The following is an 18,090-nucleotide window of genomic DNA, read 5'->3' on the forward strand; positions in this document are numbered from 1 at the left end:
GTTGACGTAGGATTCCGTTAGGCTATCTGTAAATTTTGGATATGCTTGAAGAATTACATATTTAAACTCTTTGATAATGATTTGGGGACCATGAAAAAGATGCCGAATGAGACATCATGAAAACCGCCCTCTGTAACCCTAGACGAGATGCCTCCTGTGTTATGTAAGAATGAAATAAAGAAAAAAACTCACCAATGCAATATAAGATAATAATCAATAGCGAACACAATTATCAATTTTTGTCATCAGTAAAACATGTTTCTTTAATACAGTAGAACCTCGATTATCAGCGAGCGGATCCGCGAAAGCGAGTTCACTTGTAATTCTATAGAACTTCCCGGAATTTGCCAGTGAGCGGTAGGGTCTTGTTCTTTTGTTTTGGTCATGTATTTTATATTATCTTATCACTGATGTGAACGACCTTACAGATGGATAGTTTAATGATTTCTGTATCGATGCTTAAATATCTTTTTTGTGTCTGCACTTAATTTTTAGCCCTTCATTGCGTTATCTGCGATGTTCGCAATTCGCGGTGAGCTAGCCCGACTATTCCGCGGATTATCAGGGTTCTACTGTATATAGAAAACATATTTGAAATGGAAAAGATAATTTTCTTTTATAATTTTTACTTTCTGAGTGTTCAACCTTTTATTCAACCCAATGCGAATTTCTCCTAATACAATATGGAAAGCATATGGGAAATCACTTTTTCGACTATTTCTTCACTTTTCCAATTTTTCTCGCCGTATGAACATTCCTTGGGAGAAAATGAACACAACAAAACAGACAGCTTTAACCGAACGACCCGTTCTCGAGTGGGAACACACTTTGGATATTATTTACGAAAATTGAAATGAATCGTTTCTAATTTTTAACATTTTTAACACAACTACTACCATATACAATTTTACACTTACACTTGTGCTAAATTTTTCACAACACACTATCGCTCATTGATATGAAATTTGACGAAGCAACCAATATTAAAGTTCCAAACTTAAATTTTATTTGCTAGAATTGGTAGTATCACTCACCTTACTTGCAATATAAAAATGCTTGCGACTTGAATATATTTGCATAGGCATTGCATCTTGGTTCTGATGTCTCTGTTAGGGAGCACATTTCGGTAGGAACAAAAGCTTTTCATACTTTAATGTATTTGCATTGTCGATTTCCCCCGGGCACCTTGGTTTTGGTGTTTCTGTTAGGGAACACATTTCGGTAGGAACAAAAGCTCCCCCTGCTTTCATGTAATTGCAATGCCGATTTCCTTCAGGCAGCTTGGTTTAGATGTCTCTGTTAGGGAACATATTTCGGTCGGAACAAAAGCTATCCCTACTTTCATGTACTTGCAATGCCAATTTCCCCCAGGCAGCTTGGTTTTGATGTCTCTGTTAGGGAACCGCCGCATGTGTGGTCAATTTTGACCAATCATGGTATTTCCGTTAGGACAGGAGTTGAGATTTTTCAATTGTTTGATGTTAGTTTCATGACATATATTATTTCATACAATGTAAAAAATTGTTATGGAGTGCCGGAATCGATTGACGCGAAAGTTTCATCAATCCATCATGAAATGACTGAGCAATCAGCGTTTGAAATTGGACAATTTTCACGATGTGCTCGATTTTCGATTTTCAATTTGTACCCCAATATGTTCCCGAAAGACGTAATCCTACGTCAAAAATCAAAACTTTGAACGCTTTGAGGCACCCCTAAATCATGTCCGATTGAACTGAAACTTCGCACAGGTCATTTTTTTGGGCCAATAAACAAAATGTACATAATCGGTTTTTGAAATTTGACATGACTATTTTTGCTGCCACCCTATTGTTTGTGCAACTCAACCAGCCAAAAAAAAAATCATCTGTTAAAGTTACTGTACAATTGCTGAGTCTGAATAGAACCTAAGCACATTTACTGGTCTTATAACAGAAGACTGTCCGAACAAATACCGTCTTTGGAACATAAGGTTGGTACAAGATGATATTTGTCGCTTTTGTAATGCCAAGAACGAAACCTCGGAACATTGGATATCAAGAGCTGTGAAGTTAGGCAGGGAACTTGGGAGACGAGTGAAGTGCTCAGCTAGCCTGTCTCCATCGAAAAAAATTATGTTTCCTCACTTCTTCATAGGGCTGCTCGCGAGACATTGTCTCGATAAATGTCGAAATACATCTGGAATAGATATTTGTTGTAGTTGTCATCTTGAGCCGAAAAAAAGCAGTCCCAAATATCTAAATGGCAACAAAACTATGCCTTGTTTATCAACACATTTAGAAGTTTATTTTATCGTCAACGAATAACGCCGGCAATGGCTTGACAACACACCTACAACATAAACAGACTATGCTAGAGATCGGACTGCTCGAACCTTTTCTCAATCCGCTCGAATTCCACCAGTACAGATTTTGCAATCCGAGCTGCTCGACTCATCTCCACCACCACTAATTTCCGACGGCTAGCGGAGCCTTCGCCCAGTCGTTCCATCAGTTCCGTAACCAGCAGCTGCTCTGCTGGTCGGATAGCATACGAAGACATCCTAATCAGAAACTGCTCTATTTTCCGGTTTTCTACGCTGTGAGTAGAAAGAAGAAGATGGTGAATTATTTGAAGAGATGTTGAACGCACTACTGAACACTTACACATGTTGAACGGTCCAAAATTGTTCGCCAATACTCTGAAGGATGACGCTCACATATGGCACACCCGCTTCGACGACATTCCATAGTAGCTCCAGCATCTGTGGGCACTGATAGTTGTTCAGTACATTCTGCAGAAACTGTCCAAACGTTACTCGGTCATTCAAACATATCTCGTGACTAACGGCTTCCGATAGTCCTCGGAAGGATCCCAAATGACACCCGAGACCTCGCAGATATCCCGCCGAAACTAGCCGGCGACAGTTTCGGGACGTTTGCATCTGTTTGGAATCAATTCCGCAGCGTACCATCCCCAGTCTACAGGCCCATCTATTGGCCAACTGTAGGATTTCTTCACTCGCCGGTTGCTGGTCGCCGGTGGCATCGCTTTGGTTGGTTTTGAAAATTTCGAACATTCTTGTGGTTAGATGCTTCGCAAATGATCGCATGCTTTTGCCTACAACCGCGTCGATAGCACTCATCGCGCGGACTAGGTTCCACAGGTTATGGTTGGCCATCGCTGCCATCCACGGCATCGAGTCCGATTCGTTCGTAAGTTTAGCCAGCATCGGGAAAAGCGTTGTGAAGGGCAGCTCTTGTTCTCTCACCAAGCTGAAGGCGTCATCAAGAAGTTTAGCTCGAGTGGTAGCCGCTATATGGTGCCAGTTTGCGATGATTCGTTTCCATCCGCCGGGCCAATAATTCACCCGGTAAAAACCGAACGATCGGCCATTCACCAACGGAAGGGTTCCGTCCATCCACTCGACGACTGAGGTTCGATCAGCTGGAAGCCAAAACGCTGGCATCTCATCCAAACCATCGTCCAAGTCGTACGAACTGTAGAAAATTGGTATCCACCAGCGACAACCGTTGCAGAGAGCGCTTTTGTAGGGTTTTTGGCTGAAGCGATATTCACTCGTATTGCTGAATGATTCCACATATACAATCGGGTGGCCCGCTTGATTTGTCCAGCTGTCGAATATAGCTGCGATAGTGGCATTGTCGGGCATATCGGGATAGTTTATCATCGCCGTTGAGAGACTGTTGTACAAATCTTCAGGGACGACGGAGTCGAACTGATGGTCAGCGATGAAACGTCGGATTCCACGTTGAAATATGTCCTCCTCTAGACAGTATTCCATCATCCGAATAATTCGTGCCGATTTCTGGTAGACAATGAGTGATGCGCATGTTTGGAGAAGATACTCGATCTCTTCCGATTGCTCGACGTAATGGGACATCGGATAGGTCAACGGTTGCGAGTCTCGGTTCAAAGTTTTCCACGTGCCCATGGCGTAGTGCATGTCCGCGTACCATCCTAGCTGGGGTAGAAATTTACGCGATAGCTTCTCCTCCATAAATGTGGCAAACCCCTCACTCAGCCACAAATGGGTCCACCACCGAAATCCAACCAAATTGCCGAAGAATTGATGAGCCACCTCGTGCGTTATCAGCGCGCAGGCGTGGAACCTAGCTGCGGGACCGGCCTTTTCAAAATTCAACACCAAATACTGCTCGTTGTATAATATCAACCCCCAGTTCTCCATTCCACCCATGTGTCCATCGATGCCGACTTGGTACAACTTTGGGAGAGAGTAATTCTGGCCGCAGTACTCCTGCAGCGCATCCAGCGCTCTTCCGGTGATGTCGAACGCAAATGCCAAATCTCGCTGATTGCCGGGCTTGGTCAACATCCCCACCCGCACCCCGTTGAAATCGGCAACATTCTCAGCAAAATCTGAAATCAACACAGCAACCAAATAGCTCGGCATAGGAGGACTTCGCACGAAGCGCACGAGCTTCCGGGTGTCGTCAAGCACCGCCTCCTGCAGCAGTTCCCCGTTCGAATGGACATTGTAACGCACATCGCACACAACCTCCACGTCGAAGGTCGCCCTCAGCCCCGGTTCGTCGTAACAAGGAAAGGCAGTCCTTGCGTAGCACGGCTGAAACTCGGTCATCGCATAGAACACCGCATCGTCGAACTCGTCCCCGTTCGGGTAGTAGTGATCGATGAAAAATCCCGTCCGATCGTTCCGCAGCGTCCCACTGAACTCGATCGTCAGCAGAATGCGCTCCGATCGCTCGAGCTGCCGTTTGGTGACGATCTTCAGCGATTGCGAGTCCGATTCCAGCCCAACGTGATCGATCGCAATGGTTGCGAACGATTGGCTCTCGCAGAACCGCACTATCTTCGAGTCGTAACTCGCATCGGCGTGGAGTACGATTTGGTTCGTTCGTTCCCTTACGTAGATCGTGATCGTGACGCGTCCACTGTAGCTACGATCCCCCGAGTGGACGTTTGTTTGGAGCCGCAGGTCATAGTGCAGTGGAACGGTTGCATTTGGCAGTCGGAGAGACTTCCCGTTAACGACGCCGAATAGAAACACAAACACAAAACATAAACAAACACGAAACCAGACGTGGACGCGGATCATGTCGAGGGAGACTAAGCGGCTCGAGTGCGAGCAATCGGGTATTTAAGTAGCATTTCCTGGCGCGCAATTCGGAACACAGATAAACACACATTTTACGTGAGCGCGGATGTGGGCTTTTGCACGGAAGGAAATGGTTGTTATGAAATGTGGAAGCAACTGTTGCGACTATTTCGGGGGTGATTATTTGGAACGAGCATTCTTGGGTTTAATTCTACACCCAAGGTGTGGGATCTCCCACATCTAGTTTTTCATTGAGTGGACCGACAAGACGAAGACGTCTTCTATTTTCGGAACGGAATCGATGATTAGCTCGCCCGACTCGGAGCACTGGCACACACACACGGTCAAACTTCATAACTATCGCCATTATTGCCTTCCAATCGACCCCGTTTGTGGGGACAATTCGCATTTTTTTCCTGCACTCTCAAGAAAACAAACACAATAAATGAATCGGACACTATTTGCACCGGCTCCGTTAATTTATGTGCTGAATTTGTTATCGCCGCAGTCCACCCACACACACGTGTGGGGACTCACCTGTGGCCGTTATGCGTTATGTGTGTTGTGTCTTGTGGCCATCGGAAGGCCAATCGCAATGCTTCTTCCCTGTCCTGCGAACCGATTGTTCCAATAAGTGATAAAATAAAATCCATTGACACGAATCACATCGCAGCCGCCGCGTAGCGTTTGGTGAATTGGGTTGGTCTTATAAAAGTCCACCGGAGGTGGGCTTGTGGCCTCATTTTGGTCTGCTCCAGGTGACGGTACAGTTCGCACCAAAGCTCCGTTGTGAGATGAGTCTGTTATCGGACAGTGAGCGGCTCTAATTGGATCTCTGATTGGGAATTTCGAGTTTCGAGTGATAAGAGGATTTTGGACACTGAGGATAGCAGTAAAATGTGGATCCCGCTGTCGACGGTAACGGCTCTGTGCGTCCTGTTGGATGTCGCTGTGGACGTCAGTGGGGCGAGTGCGAGTGCCGAGGATGCACTCGAGGTGGCGTTTGGCGAGCGGACTCGTGCCGATTGGGAAAAAGTTTGGCACCAGGAGAGTCACTCGCGGTGCCGCGAGAAGCTCATCCGGCATCTGTACTGGGCCTGCGAGAAGGATATCTATCGGATTTCGCGGAGAAACGACCAGCCGGAAGTGGTGCCGGCGATGATCGACGCTTCGAATCCCGGGAAGCGAGCTAACGGTGATTACTAGACCTTCGATGTGTGATTGTCTTTAAAGTCGTGTAGTGTGCCGATATGCGAACATTGGTGCTTCGAGTCTCGGAGGAATCCTAAACGAGTCTGATTAAAAATCAAGTGAATACACAAAGAACGTGGTATTCAATATCATCTTGAGTGTAGTTTCGGAAGCTTTCATATGATACTGAAAATTCTGCATTGTATAGGAAATGTAGGATTCTTGAAAGTGATAATAAGTGTGAACATGTTCACCTAAATTAACCAAAGAAATATCAGACAATGGAGACCAAATCAACTCATTGTTGCTACAACGGCAATTCTACGGAAAATAATGTGAAAACCTAAGAAATGTGCTTTTTATTAGAAATTGTTTATCGATTGCCTTATCTTACAAGCTTACATTCTTAACTTGCTAGCGAGGTATTTGAATTGGCAAACACTTTTATGCATTTCTTTATTTATTTGTATGCAACAGGTGATATTTTGCCCTAATGATATTAGTGGAGGTATTAGTCCAAAACAATGTTGTCGTTCTGCACGTTGTGAATAATGAAAATCGTAACCATAAGTTACTCTGTTGAACACACGTTCTGGACCTGAAACGTCTCAGTCATAGCTGGTTCGACGAAAGACTTTTTTCAAACGGTTCCCGGAATAAATCGTCCCAGAAAACAACCGCTCAGAAAAAGTGGCTAGGAGGCTAGGAGAGTTGTGGCGCGGGAGAAACATCATGGGTATAAGGCGGTCTGTGATGTCGTGCGCGAGTATACGAGTTCTAATTTTGCGCGCTAAATGTCCAGACCAAAATACCTATGATTGTGGAAATTTCAGCTTGTGGTGCAATACTTTTGAAATGCATTGAATGATATATTTTAAAACAAAAATTAACTGGGCAAACGTAATGCACCAGACAAACGTATGCCATCCGACACTCGCTAATTTTCGGATCGTATCCTATGTTTCAAACTAACCGGTCCGCTTCCGACGGCGCACAGTGCGTTGAATATATGGGGATGCGGGACAAAAATCAAAACAACCCTTATAGTCATTTTTTCGGATAGGTATAATGGAAAAAATGTTAGTTATGATGAAATCTACTATTTGCATTAAAGACTTATGTGTTATACGTAATCGCAAAAGTGTCTTAAGCGTCAAATTAATAGTGTATAGTATATTATTAGTGACATAAAATTAAATTGTTCTCTGTAATGCTTCTCCTGTTCAGATAAAAGGCTAATAACACACAATCTTTTATATCTCATCCGACGACACAGTGACCTAAACGCCACCGTGGTGATTTTTCATTTTTTTATATATTTTTTCGTCTAAGTTGCTAATGCTTCATTTTTCTCAATTGAATACATTTTACTTACTATATTCTTACTCTTTGCATAAAAGATTAATGCTTTATATTTTATTTTTCATCCGATGGCAAAGTTACGCAAACGCCACTGTGGTGTTTTTTCAATTTTTAAATGTTTTCTATTCTAGGGTCACATTTAATTTTTACATTCCATACATGTATTGTACAGCAGGAGAAACTCTATACTATTTATTATTTATTTATTATTTTGGAATTTTTTTTAAAAGAATTTTTTTTCTCTCTATTTTGTAATATTTGTTAGTTTTAGAATAAGTACACCTCTTTTAATTAACGTGATGAGAAAGCTTTTTTTTATCCAAAATATATATTTTTATTAAGGCTCATATGGCGTCAACCTGACGGGGCCGGGAGTTCAATATTTCGACAATGTTTGCCTTATAACTATGTTAGTAATATGTAACCGATTACTCGCGGTTGACTCGAGGTTAGTATTACAAGTGTTTTCGTAATTGTGATGCTGCTGTCTCCAATGCTCTGTACCTGTGCCCGACACTGGATACTTCCTATTGGGATGCAGCTGACCATTAATCAGCAACGCCCCCCTAGTATGTACCCCATATCTAGCGTGGTGCGTCTTCTCGAGGAATCCAGGATAGAATGGTCACTAGCCGGCGCAATCATCAGCTCGTGTAGAGTTGTCATGAGCGGTACAACCTTTGGCTCTTGTTGAATCATCAGTGGACTGCACAACCTTTGGCCCGTGTATCTGTAAAGAGTGTGTGTATGTATTGCCGCGACTAAGTAAAAGTTTATAGATCGGATAGGAGGGATATGAAACAGGGACACAACGAAGGAAACATCATTAAACGTTGACATCGGCGTTTCTGAGGAACAGGTATAGATGAAGCTTAAGATCAGGATGACGGCTACCTAAGATATTCCGGACGGGGATATCCGATTGTGTGCCTTTTGCTCTCAGTGCTCTAGAGAGCTGAGAGCGAGCAGCATGGAACCGGATACACGACCAGACAATATGCTCGATGTCGTGGTAGCCATCGCCACAATCACAAAGATTGTTTGCTGCGAGCCCAATGCGATAGAGATGCGCGTTTAGGTTGTAGTGATTGGACATAAGCCGAGATATCACGCGAATGAAATCACGACCTACATTCAATCCCTTAAACCAAGCTTTCGTTGAAACCTTAGGGATAATCGTGTGTAACCAGCGACCGAACTCATCTTCACTCCACATGCGCTGCCAACTAACGAGTGTGTCCTGACGAGGAATGTGAAAAAAATTTGCCTTTCAAAAAGTGTGCCTTCTGAAGCGCCCACCTTAGCTAGCGAGTCCGCTTTCTCATTCCTCGGAATCGAGCATTGAGAGGGAACCCATGCTAAGGTAATCTTGAATAATTTTTCGACCAAAATACTCAATAGATGTCTTATTCTTGTTAGGAAATAAGATGAGCCTCTATTGAGCTGAGACTGTCTGAAAAAATAAAATAATGGTCGATGGGCAATGTTTCAATGATCCCTAGTGCGTAGTATATCGCACCCAGTTTAGCGACATACACGGAACAAGGATCTTTGAGTTTGATAGAGGCACTGGAATTTTCATTGAAGATGCCGAAGCCAGTGGACCCGTTTATGAATGAACCGTCAGTAAAGAACATTTTATCAGATCTAACTTTCCCATATTCTGCCGAAAATATCGGCAGAATAGAATCGGAGCGTAGATGATCTGGGATTCCATGGATTTTTTGTCGCTTGGACATATCAAAATTGACAGAGGAATTGCAAAAGTATGGGAAGCAAACTTGGTTGGAGATGCCTGGTGAAGGGTGCACTTCATGGGTAAGGAAATCATGGTACAAAGACATAAAACTTGACTGAGGAGTCAGTTGGAGTAGATTTTCGAAGTTATCAATCACCAATGGATTCATGATCTTGCAACGGATGAGAAATCTGTAGGATAATTCTGTGAATCGAAGAGTAAGCGGGGGTACTCCTGCCAAGACTTCGAGACTCATCGTATGTGTCGAATGCAAACACCCCATTGCTATACGCAAGCAACGATATTGTATTCTCTCCAGCTTGATAATATGAATCCTGACAGCTGATCGGAAGCAAAAACTGCCATATTCTAACACTGATAATATCGTTGTTTTGTACAACTGAATGAGGTCTCCTGGATGGGCGCCCCACCATGTTCCGGTTATTGTTTGGAGAAAATTGATTCTTTGCTGGCATTTCTGTTTCAAATACGCAATGTGGATTCCCCAGGTACATTTAGAGTCAAAATATACTCCAAGGTATTTGAAAAACATCGAGTGCCTGATCGCTTTACCGGATAGGTGAAGCTGGAATTGGGCGGGTTCGTGCTTCCTAGAAAAAACGACCATTTCGGTTTTCTCCGTAGAGAATTCGATACCCAGCTTGAGAGCCCACGTGAACAGGTTGTTCAGGGTACCTTGCAAGTATTTTTGCAGAACGACGGGATTAGTACCCGTGATGGAAATAACTCCATCGACTGCAAGTTGTCTCAGCGTGCAGTTTCTAGTTAGACAATCAACCATATCATTGACGTAAAAACTATACAAGAGGGGGCTTAGGCAGGAGCCTTGTGGTTGGCCCATAAAACTGTATCGAGAAGATTTCAAGCTGCCATGATTGAAAAACATGTGCTTTTCTGACAGTAAATTGTACAGGAAATTATTCAGAATTGGTGAAAGTCCACGATTATGAAGTTTCTCTGAGAGAATTTCCATGGAAACTGAATCAAATGCCCCTTTGATATCGAGGAAAACGGAAGCCATTTGTTCTCTACGAGCAAATGTGATTTGGATTTCAGAAGATAGCAGCGCGAGACAATCATTCGTCCCTTTACCCCGGCGGAAGCCAAACTGCGTATTTGACAGGAAATTGTTCGTTTCGACCCACTTGTCCAAACGAAGTAGGATCATTTTTTCCTAAAATTTAGGAATACAGGATAACATTGCAATCGGCCTATACGAGTTGTAATCGTGAGCCGGCTTGTTGGGTTTTCGTATGGCTATCACTCTCACTTGTCTCCAGTCATGCGGGACAATATTCAGCTCCAGAAACTTGTTGAACAAGTTCAGCAAACGCTGTTTCGCCAAGTCGGGAAGATTCTTCAACAAGTTGAATTTAATCTTGTCCGACCCCGGAGCTGAATTGTAACATGAGAGGAGGGCAATTGAGAATTCTACCATCGAAAAATTCTCATAATTGCATTGGAACGGAATGTCGCGTACGACGCTTTGTGCAGGAACGGAATCGGGACAGCTTATGTTTTATTTCTTTTCTTACATATTTCGATTATTTTGTAAATTATTCAGTTTCATTAAAAAGATAAACAGAATCAAATTCAACTGTATCAGCAAAAAAAAAGAAGAAATATCATTGACATCCGTGTGATGATTTTTCGCTACAGTTTTTCTCTTCCCTACTATGGAAGGGTCAGAAGAAAGCAGCATGTAGTTCATCAAGTCCTTATTACTTGTAAATTCTTGATGCTTTCCTTGTATGCTTCAACCTGTTCTCCCTGATAAGCCTGTGTGTAACTTTTAAAGCCTCTTCCGATAACTGGCCAACAGGCAGATCAAATGCTTCCATAATATCTGAACTGTGTACCAATAACTTATGCACAGTTACAGGCATAAAATACCATCCGTACAGGCTTATGGAGAGATCGCTTGTATCCGACAATAATTTCTGGTATTTGGGCATTTCAATTTTTCGCCCCGATGATACCATACGGAGAATTGTAGCGAAATTCGTTATCAGCTCCACACTTACCCCTGTTATTTCCTAGCTGGTTTGTGGATCCGAGAAAAATTTTGGTTCAAGCAATGACAGCAATTGAAAATTATGGTTCAAGCAATGACAGCAGTGTTGCTGTCATTGCTTGAACCATACCCCGGTTTCGGCTTGTCGACAACTAGACCCATCCTTGACTTGAACGCCTCTTGAATTTCTCGCTTCCTGCTTTCATACTCTTGTTTATGTTCAGCAGCTTTCACTTGCTAGGTTTTGAATGGCAATCTGTTGAAATGAATGATAGTTATTATTTATACACTATTAAACATTCTATAATGCTAACCTGTAACCGATGTGAATTACGCATTCAAAACATTTTATCTTGCAATTCAGTGGTGACAGGCCTAGCTTGGAAGTTTCGGTACTTGGTACTGTTTCAACAGCCTTCGATGTACTCATCTCTTTCGGAAAAGATCCACAAATTAAGCATTTTGCAGAAGCTTTATTTCCGGAAAGCACATATAATTCAAAACATACAACGATCTGAGCGCTATCGTTGTTGATGATGAAAATCTGTAACGCTTTAATTTTCTTCTCCATTTCTGACTGAATGCCAAGAGTAGCTTGTGAGTCTTCCTTCGTGAACACAAATTTAAGCGGTCTACAGTTCGATGTTGAACTTGGCCTAGGATTTATCCAGATGATAGCGTTATTTGCGGAGTCGATCAGTTTAAAGGGAACCAGTGCAACGACTAACAAACTTTCGTCTGAACTTCCTGCTTCCGTAAACTTTTACTTGTATGCACTATGCCCTGAACTGCCGTCAAAGTTGAAGTCATTAGCGAAATTTCTTTGACGATGCTAGCGGAGGTGCAATTCATAAGATCTTGTAAATCTACTTCAGCAGACGTCTCGGTCGCAGAGATCAATTTAGGAGTTATTTTTGCTTTTTCTTGTTTCAATGCATAAAGACTTGGTAGCAAATTTGGATGTATTTCATTCAAAGTTCTTCGAAGTAGGGGAAAAGGGGGTATTTGGACCACCTAAGCAAATCGCTTAATATTTCCAAACCAATACGGTCTAAATAAAAAATGTCACATCGTATATTGAGCTACACTTGTTTTCTCTCAATCAATAATGTTTAATCATTATATCAAGCTTCAAACTACCAAATATATCATAAAATAAAAGTGATGAGTTTTGGACATTAAAATTTGATGCGGGGTGATTTGGACCGTCTGTGGGGTGATTTGGTCCAGTGCGTGTTTCATCGAAAAAAAACATGCTTATGTTTATGTAAAGTATTTTGGGATAATATTACAATCAGTAACAGTGTTTTGGGATCGATACCAGGTGTCTTGGCCAGATTCCAGACCAGAAAAATTGGATAGACACCATCTCGAATTCTGCATGAATCTTTTCACTGTTGTTCGAGCATTTTCAAACACTTTTGATGCTTGGTCAAAGAAAATCCGTTCTCGATGGCCTGCGTTGCTCTTTCAAGCTCCTCCTTCTTCCAACGTTATCTGCCCATTCTCTTTTTGTAATTCCGTGACATCTGGAATCAATTAGATCGAAGAAAAGCCTCAAAACTGTAGGACCAATTCACCCCACAGAAACGTGTCCATGTCACCCCACACAACATGCGAAAATTAAAATGCAATTGATTTCATTTATTGTTATCAAACTTACAGTTTCGCTGCATCAAATTGTTCCTCTTCTATAGGCGAACAAAACTATACTGCACAATGCACGAAAAGTTTGTTTAATCAGCGGGTAAAACCTTAAAGCCACGATCGGAATACTCACATTTTTTGACAATCAAAGTGCTTGTTGTGTTCATGCTACCGTTTCCTTCTACCTGTCGAATTTAACCGAAGTTTTTTTTACGTTAGTTACATGCGATTCAATAATAAAAGAAAATGACATTATAAAAAATCCAAGTTGAGAAGTACTTTTTGAGATAAAGGGGTGGTCCAAATCACCCCATATGTCCAACTCACCCCGTGTTACCCTACATTGTACTTTCTTTCAGAGAGATCCAAATCCCCATATAGAGCCAGTGCTTGTGCCGCCGTCAGTGCTTTCTCCTGATTTGCACTCGAACAGTTTGATACATTGGCAGCGAATGCAAGCTCTTCAGGTGCATTGTTGTTAATAAGATCTTCAACACGTCGCCTTTTTGTCTTTTTCGAACATTTTGAGGAACAGACTGCAAACCGTCTTTAGTTTTACCTTTCAGATATGCCGGAAGCTTAACTGGTGTTGACAACCAGTCAGAATTTTGCTTTACGAATATTGAATATGATCTGCAGCATTTCGACCATCTCTGGTTAATTTTGTAGCAATAAACTTTGCAAAATTTCAAAAGCTCTTCTTTAAATTCTTTAGAGAAATCATCCGTATCATAAAAACTCAACAAAAAGGTGTTCACCTTTTTGGTGTTCGATCTTTTCTCTGGGAGGGGTCAACTGGGAGCCATTGTTCGAAAATTTGCTTATTCTTGATTGTAGAAATATCATCTGAAAAACATAAACTGTGATCAGAAGAGCAGACTTGAGCAACAAGAATCACTTGCAGAATATCAAGGGTATAATGATTGAAAAGTTGAGGAATGTTTTGGAGCGGAACTCCGCGGAACTTTTTTTTTTGCCGAAGGATTTGAAATTTTAGTTTCTTAAGGAACAAAACTACCTTAACAAAGAAGCGTTTATTTTCACAGTGATTGCGGCATGTTCCAATAATAGTTAAGGAAACGGGTTATACTTACGTGTTGCTACCGTCGCCATTTGGGGTTTCACTTTAAGAGATGAATCACTGAAAATTAATTTGCCACGTGCTTAGAAGTAACTTCTTGACTGCACATGCTTGTTCTGACAAATTGGGTGGGCTAACAAGGCCTCAGAATTAATTTCGGAAAACAAAAACGAAAAAAAAATTATAATAGAAATCACGCTTTTTTCTGTGAGTACCCACGATGTTTCCCACGTCACAGTATTTCTAGCCTACTACACTTTTTCAGACCAGTTGTTTCTGTTGCAGTTGTTTGCCGAGGCGATTTATTCCGGTCACGTTTTCAAACGATACTCTTGAAACAACATCCTCTAACTCTAACAATGACATCCCAGTTGGGCTCCAGAAAAGTTGGTTGAAATGGAAGAAACTTAACTAAACAAAACGAAATAAATGGTGGTATCGACATTGCGCTGCACTTCGACGAACATATAAACTATACTATAAAGGAGGCAGCCCAAAAATATGGAGTGCTTTGTAGAATTAACCGATTCTTGACCTCTGAATGTAACATCACGATCTGTAAAGCTCTAAATGGTCCACATTTGATTATTGTGCATATTTATTGCAAATAAGAGTTGAATGCAAAGAATGCAAATTGTGCAAAACGAGGCGATGCGTCTTACATTGAGATGTGATCGACTAACTCCACAGAGATTTATGCTCGAATGCTTGCAAAGGAAGTCAGTGGGACAGCGAATTAGGTATTGTACGCTTACGTTCATATATAAGTTGACTAACGGCATGACCCCGAACTATCTACAAAACACGATAACGTATGGTAAAGAAATGTACCGATATACAACAAGACAAGCATGAGACCTTAGAACCATGAGCTCTAGAATGTGCTGTACCCAGAACTCACTTTTGACGTAGAACTACGTCTTTCATTAAGGGTGTCAAATCAGAAAACAGGTCACGTTTTTATGAAATAAAGTGAACGTTAATAACTATTTTCGCCGCGAACGGATTTTGGCGATTTACATACCAAACGAATCGGAATTCCCTAAGATTTGTTTGTTATGCTATACATTACAATCCCATAGTCTGTATATGGTTTAAATTGATGAAAATTGGAAGCATTCCCATTTCCTGATACATTAGGTCTGTCCTTTGTGTGCTTTCCCGAACAGAGCTGTCAAAAACGAGCAACTTATCGGCGAGAAACGAAAGGGAAATCGTAAATGTAAAGTCTCCGTGAACAAAGGAAAAGAAGAAGAACGAATGGGAATCTCTCGAGTATGTATTGTTCTGCGAGCACAAGAATGAATCATCAAATTATTATCGTCAAATGATTCTACAATAAAAAAAATTTCAGGACGACCAAACTGGTAGAATGGTTATTTCAAAATTTTCGTAGCATTATAAAATAATATCCGCAGTTATAAACAAGCAACTTGAAATAAACTACGGCGTAGTTCTACGTCAACAATGCGGTCGTGTCTTGAACACAACCTCTTATAATTTTTTTTTACAAAAGATATCGACTTTACAATACATTACCAAATGAAGCAAAGCGACAACCCTTCGAATGTTCCGTAGGATTTGTAAAGAGTTTTTGATGCATGATCTGGATTTTCAATCCAGTATATAATCAATATTAATCAATATACATACTAACATGTAAGATGACGAAGTTACAACGGATATTTGTGTTTCTTAACTTAGGACTATGATGATGATGGTATGTTATTCGTTTAGGAACTTTAGTCGTACATATAAATTTAACTTTAAACAATAGTTTGAGCCCACGCGCGTTTAAGGTGGGACCAGAATGCCGCGCTATGCGTCGCGTTGCGACAATTGTGCTTTGACACTTCATTTTAAATATGTGTGTTTCCATTTAGTCGAACACAATAATGCGTTGCGTCATTAGCCTCGTTGTACTAAACGCTAACATTTGTTCTAAACTGCTTGCACCGAATTCGCGATGACAGTGGCATGGTGTCGACGTCGGGTGGCAACTTCAAATTAAGGCCATAATTTGGGTCCAAAACTCGTTAATGTAATCTCTATCAGATTAGAAGACACGAAGTCGGTTTTTAAATTCTAAAATTTGATTACTTGAAACACGTGTTTCTGACTTTCATTCAACCATACGGCTAAACAATTCCAACATTGTTGCTGAATTGTTTCATCATAATATACAGTTGTCTTCATAAACCATTTTCGTATGAGACTTTTTGACCACCTGCAAACAAAAATGTTTTTTATTTAAAGAGAATACTAGTTTGATATGGAAAAGCTAATTTTCATTCAAAATTTTAATTTTGAAAACGCGTTCATTCCGACTGAAAATCAGCTATTCTTTCCCGCTCCCCTAAACTAGTAAACGAAGCTCAATGCCGCCAGCGCGGATATGTCAATGAACAAGATTTTCACACGAATTTTATTTCGTTTTTGTTTACATGAAAAGTGGTGATGCGAATGCTAGATTGTGACTGAAAATCAACAGACTGCGTCAGGAAAATGTTTTAGAACAAAACGCAGGCAATGACAGCTGATGAGAAGCAACGCACAACGCGGCATTCTGTTTCCACCTTTACACATATAGAGGAGCATAAGATTGAACATGAACAAATTTCTCTCGAATCAAATACAGTAGAACCCCGATTATCCGCGGAATAGTCTGGCTAGGTCACCGCGGATTACGAAAATCGCGGATAACGCAACCAATGACTAAAAAAGAGATGCAAACAAGATATTTCAGCATGATAGCTATGTTTTATCAATACAGGAATCATTAAACTATCCATCCGTAAGGTGGTGTACACTAGTAGTCAAATAATGTGAAAGTTATGACCAAAACAAAAGAGCAAAAGCCTACCACTCACTGATAAATTCCGGGAAAGTCCAAAGAATTACTATGGAACTCGCTTTCGCGGATAAACCGCACCGCGGATCATCCGCTCGCGGATAATAGAGGTTACACTGAGGGGTTTAATGTGGAAACCGAACTGAAGCTAGGGATAGCTCAATCGGAATACTCGCAAATTCATCTTTTTAACAGATAATTATAACAAAATTTTCCTGTGTTGTGGCAGATCTCATTCGTTTGTACTCCAGCTTGAATGTAGGGCCTGACGTATCGGCTGGAATAAGGCTCAGGTTTGCTCAGCTGTCTGGTATCGATAACGATTAACAGACCGTTGTAAATTCAAGGCTAATACTGACAGGTATTAGGTTCAATTCCAGATCGGTCAAGGATTTTTTCGGGTTCGAAATTATCTTGACATGCCATGGAATAAATACGATCAGATAATGTCTCACATTGTTCTTTCGATAAGTAATCTGTGGCTGCGAGATAACCAATCCGTTTTAATTTCAATTTTATTTGCTTACTGGTTAGTTGAAAAAAACTAGGAGTGCATCGAAAAGTAGTCTTAAACTTTCAAACATCAAAATAAAACTGAAAACGTTCAGAAAGTGTATACAAAAATGAATTTTATTAAAGAATATCAAGTTTACATAGTAATGAAATGAAAAAATCAATGTTATTGTTGATTTCTAAAAAATGATCGAACCTTAGATTCAACTCCACTCATCAACACAGTAGTCTGTGTGTACTTTCTGGATGCTGCAGACTAATTCTTCTTGAACTCTGATATTTTTTTAGACACTTTAGAAACCTTCTAGTAAGACGATATGCTGCACTATATGTTGTATTAAATCGAAGCTTTTGTTCAACCATTCGTATTTAGCTGGATAATACGTCAATAAAACGTTTTGAGGGTGCTTTATTTGTTCAACAACTCATGAAAAAGCAGAACAGACGCAACTTAAACCTGCAATATATCTTTTATTCGACTATTTACACTCTGCCCTACCGACACGAACCGATCATTAGCTGTAATAAAAATTATCAGTTTATTAATGGTCGAATACTAGCATTAAGTGCTCAATAAGACAACATGTTGAAC

General features: G+C 41.0%; 2 protein-coding genes across 2 annotated transcripts in view; one reads left to right on the plus strand and one right to left on the minus strand.

The window, feature by feature from the left end:
* Positions 1-2,352: 2,352 nt before the first annotated feature.
* Positions 2,353-5,080, minus strand: LOC129762533 (aminopeptidase N-like). Its single transcript, XM_055760925.1, has 2 exons — positions 2,646-5,080; positions 2,353-2,578 (listed from the first exon to the last, which is right to left on the minus strand). Exons 1-2 carry the CDS (start codon positions 5,078-5,080, stop codon positions 2,353-2,355), a joined length of 2,661 nt encoding a protein of 886 aa, XP_055616900.1.
* Positions 5,081-5,852: 772 nt separating this feature from the next.
* The window catches only part of LOC129778091 (probable insulin-like peptide 7), a 30,112-nt gene continuing 17,874 nt past the window's right edge, over positions 5,853-18,090 (plus strand). The window contains exon 1 of the mRNA XM_055784765.1: positions 5,853-6,275. Coding sequence (XP_055640740.1) covers positions 5,978-6,275 — 298 coding nt within the window. The 5' untranslated portion in view covers positions 5,853-5,977. The remainder of the gene's footprint in view (positions 6,276-18,090) is intronic.

Source organism: Toxorhynchites rutilus, chromosome 1 (assembly GCF_029784135.1).
Source record: "Toxorhynchites rutilus septentrionalis strain SRP chromosome 1, ASM2978413v1, whole genome shotgun sequence".
Classification (NCBI taxonomy): Eukaryota; Metazoa; Arthropoda; class Insecta; order Diptera; family Culicidae; genus Toxorhynchites; species Toxorhynchites rutilus.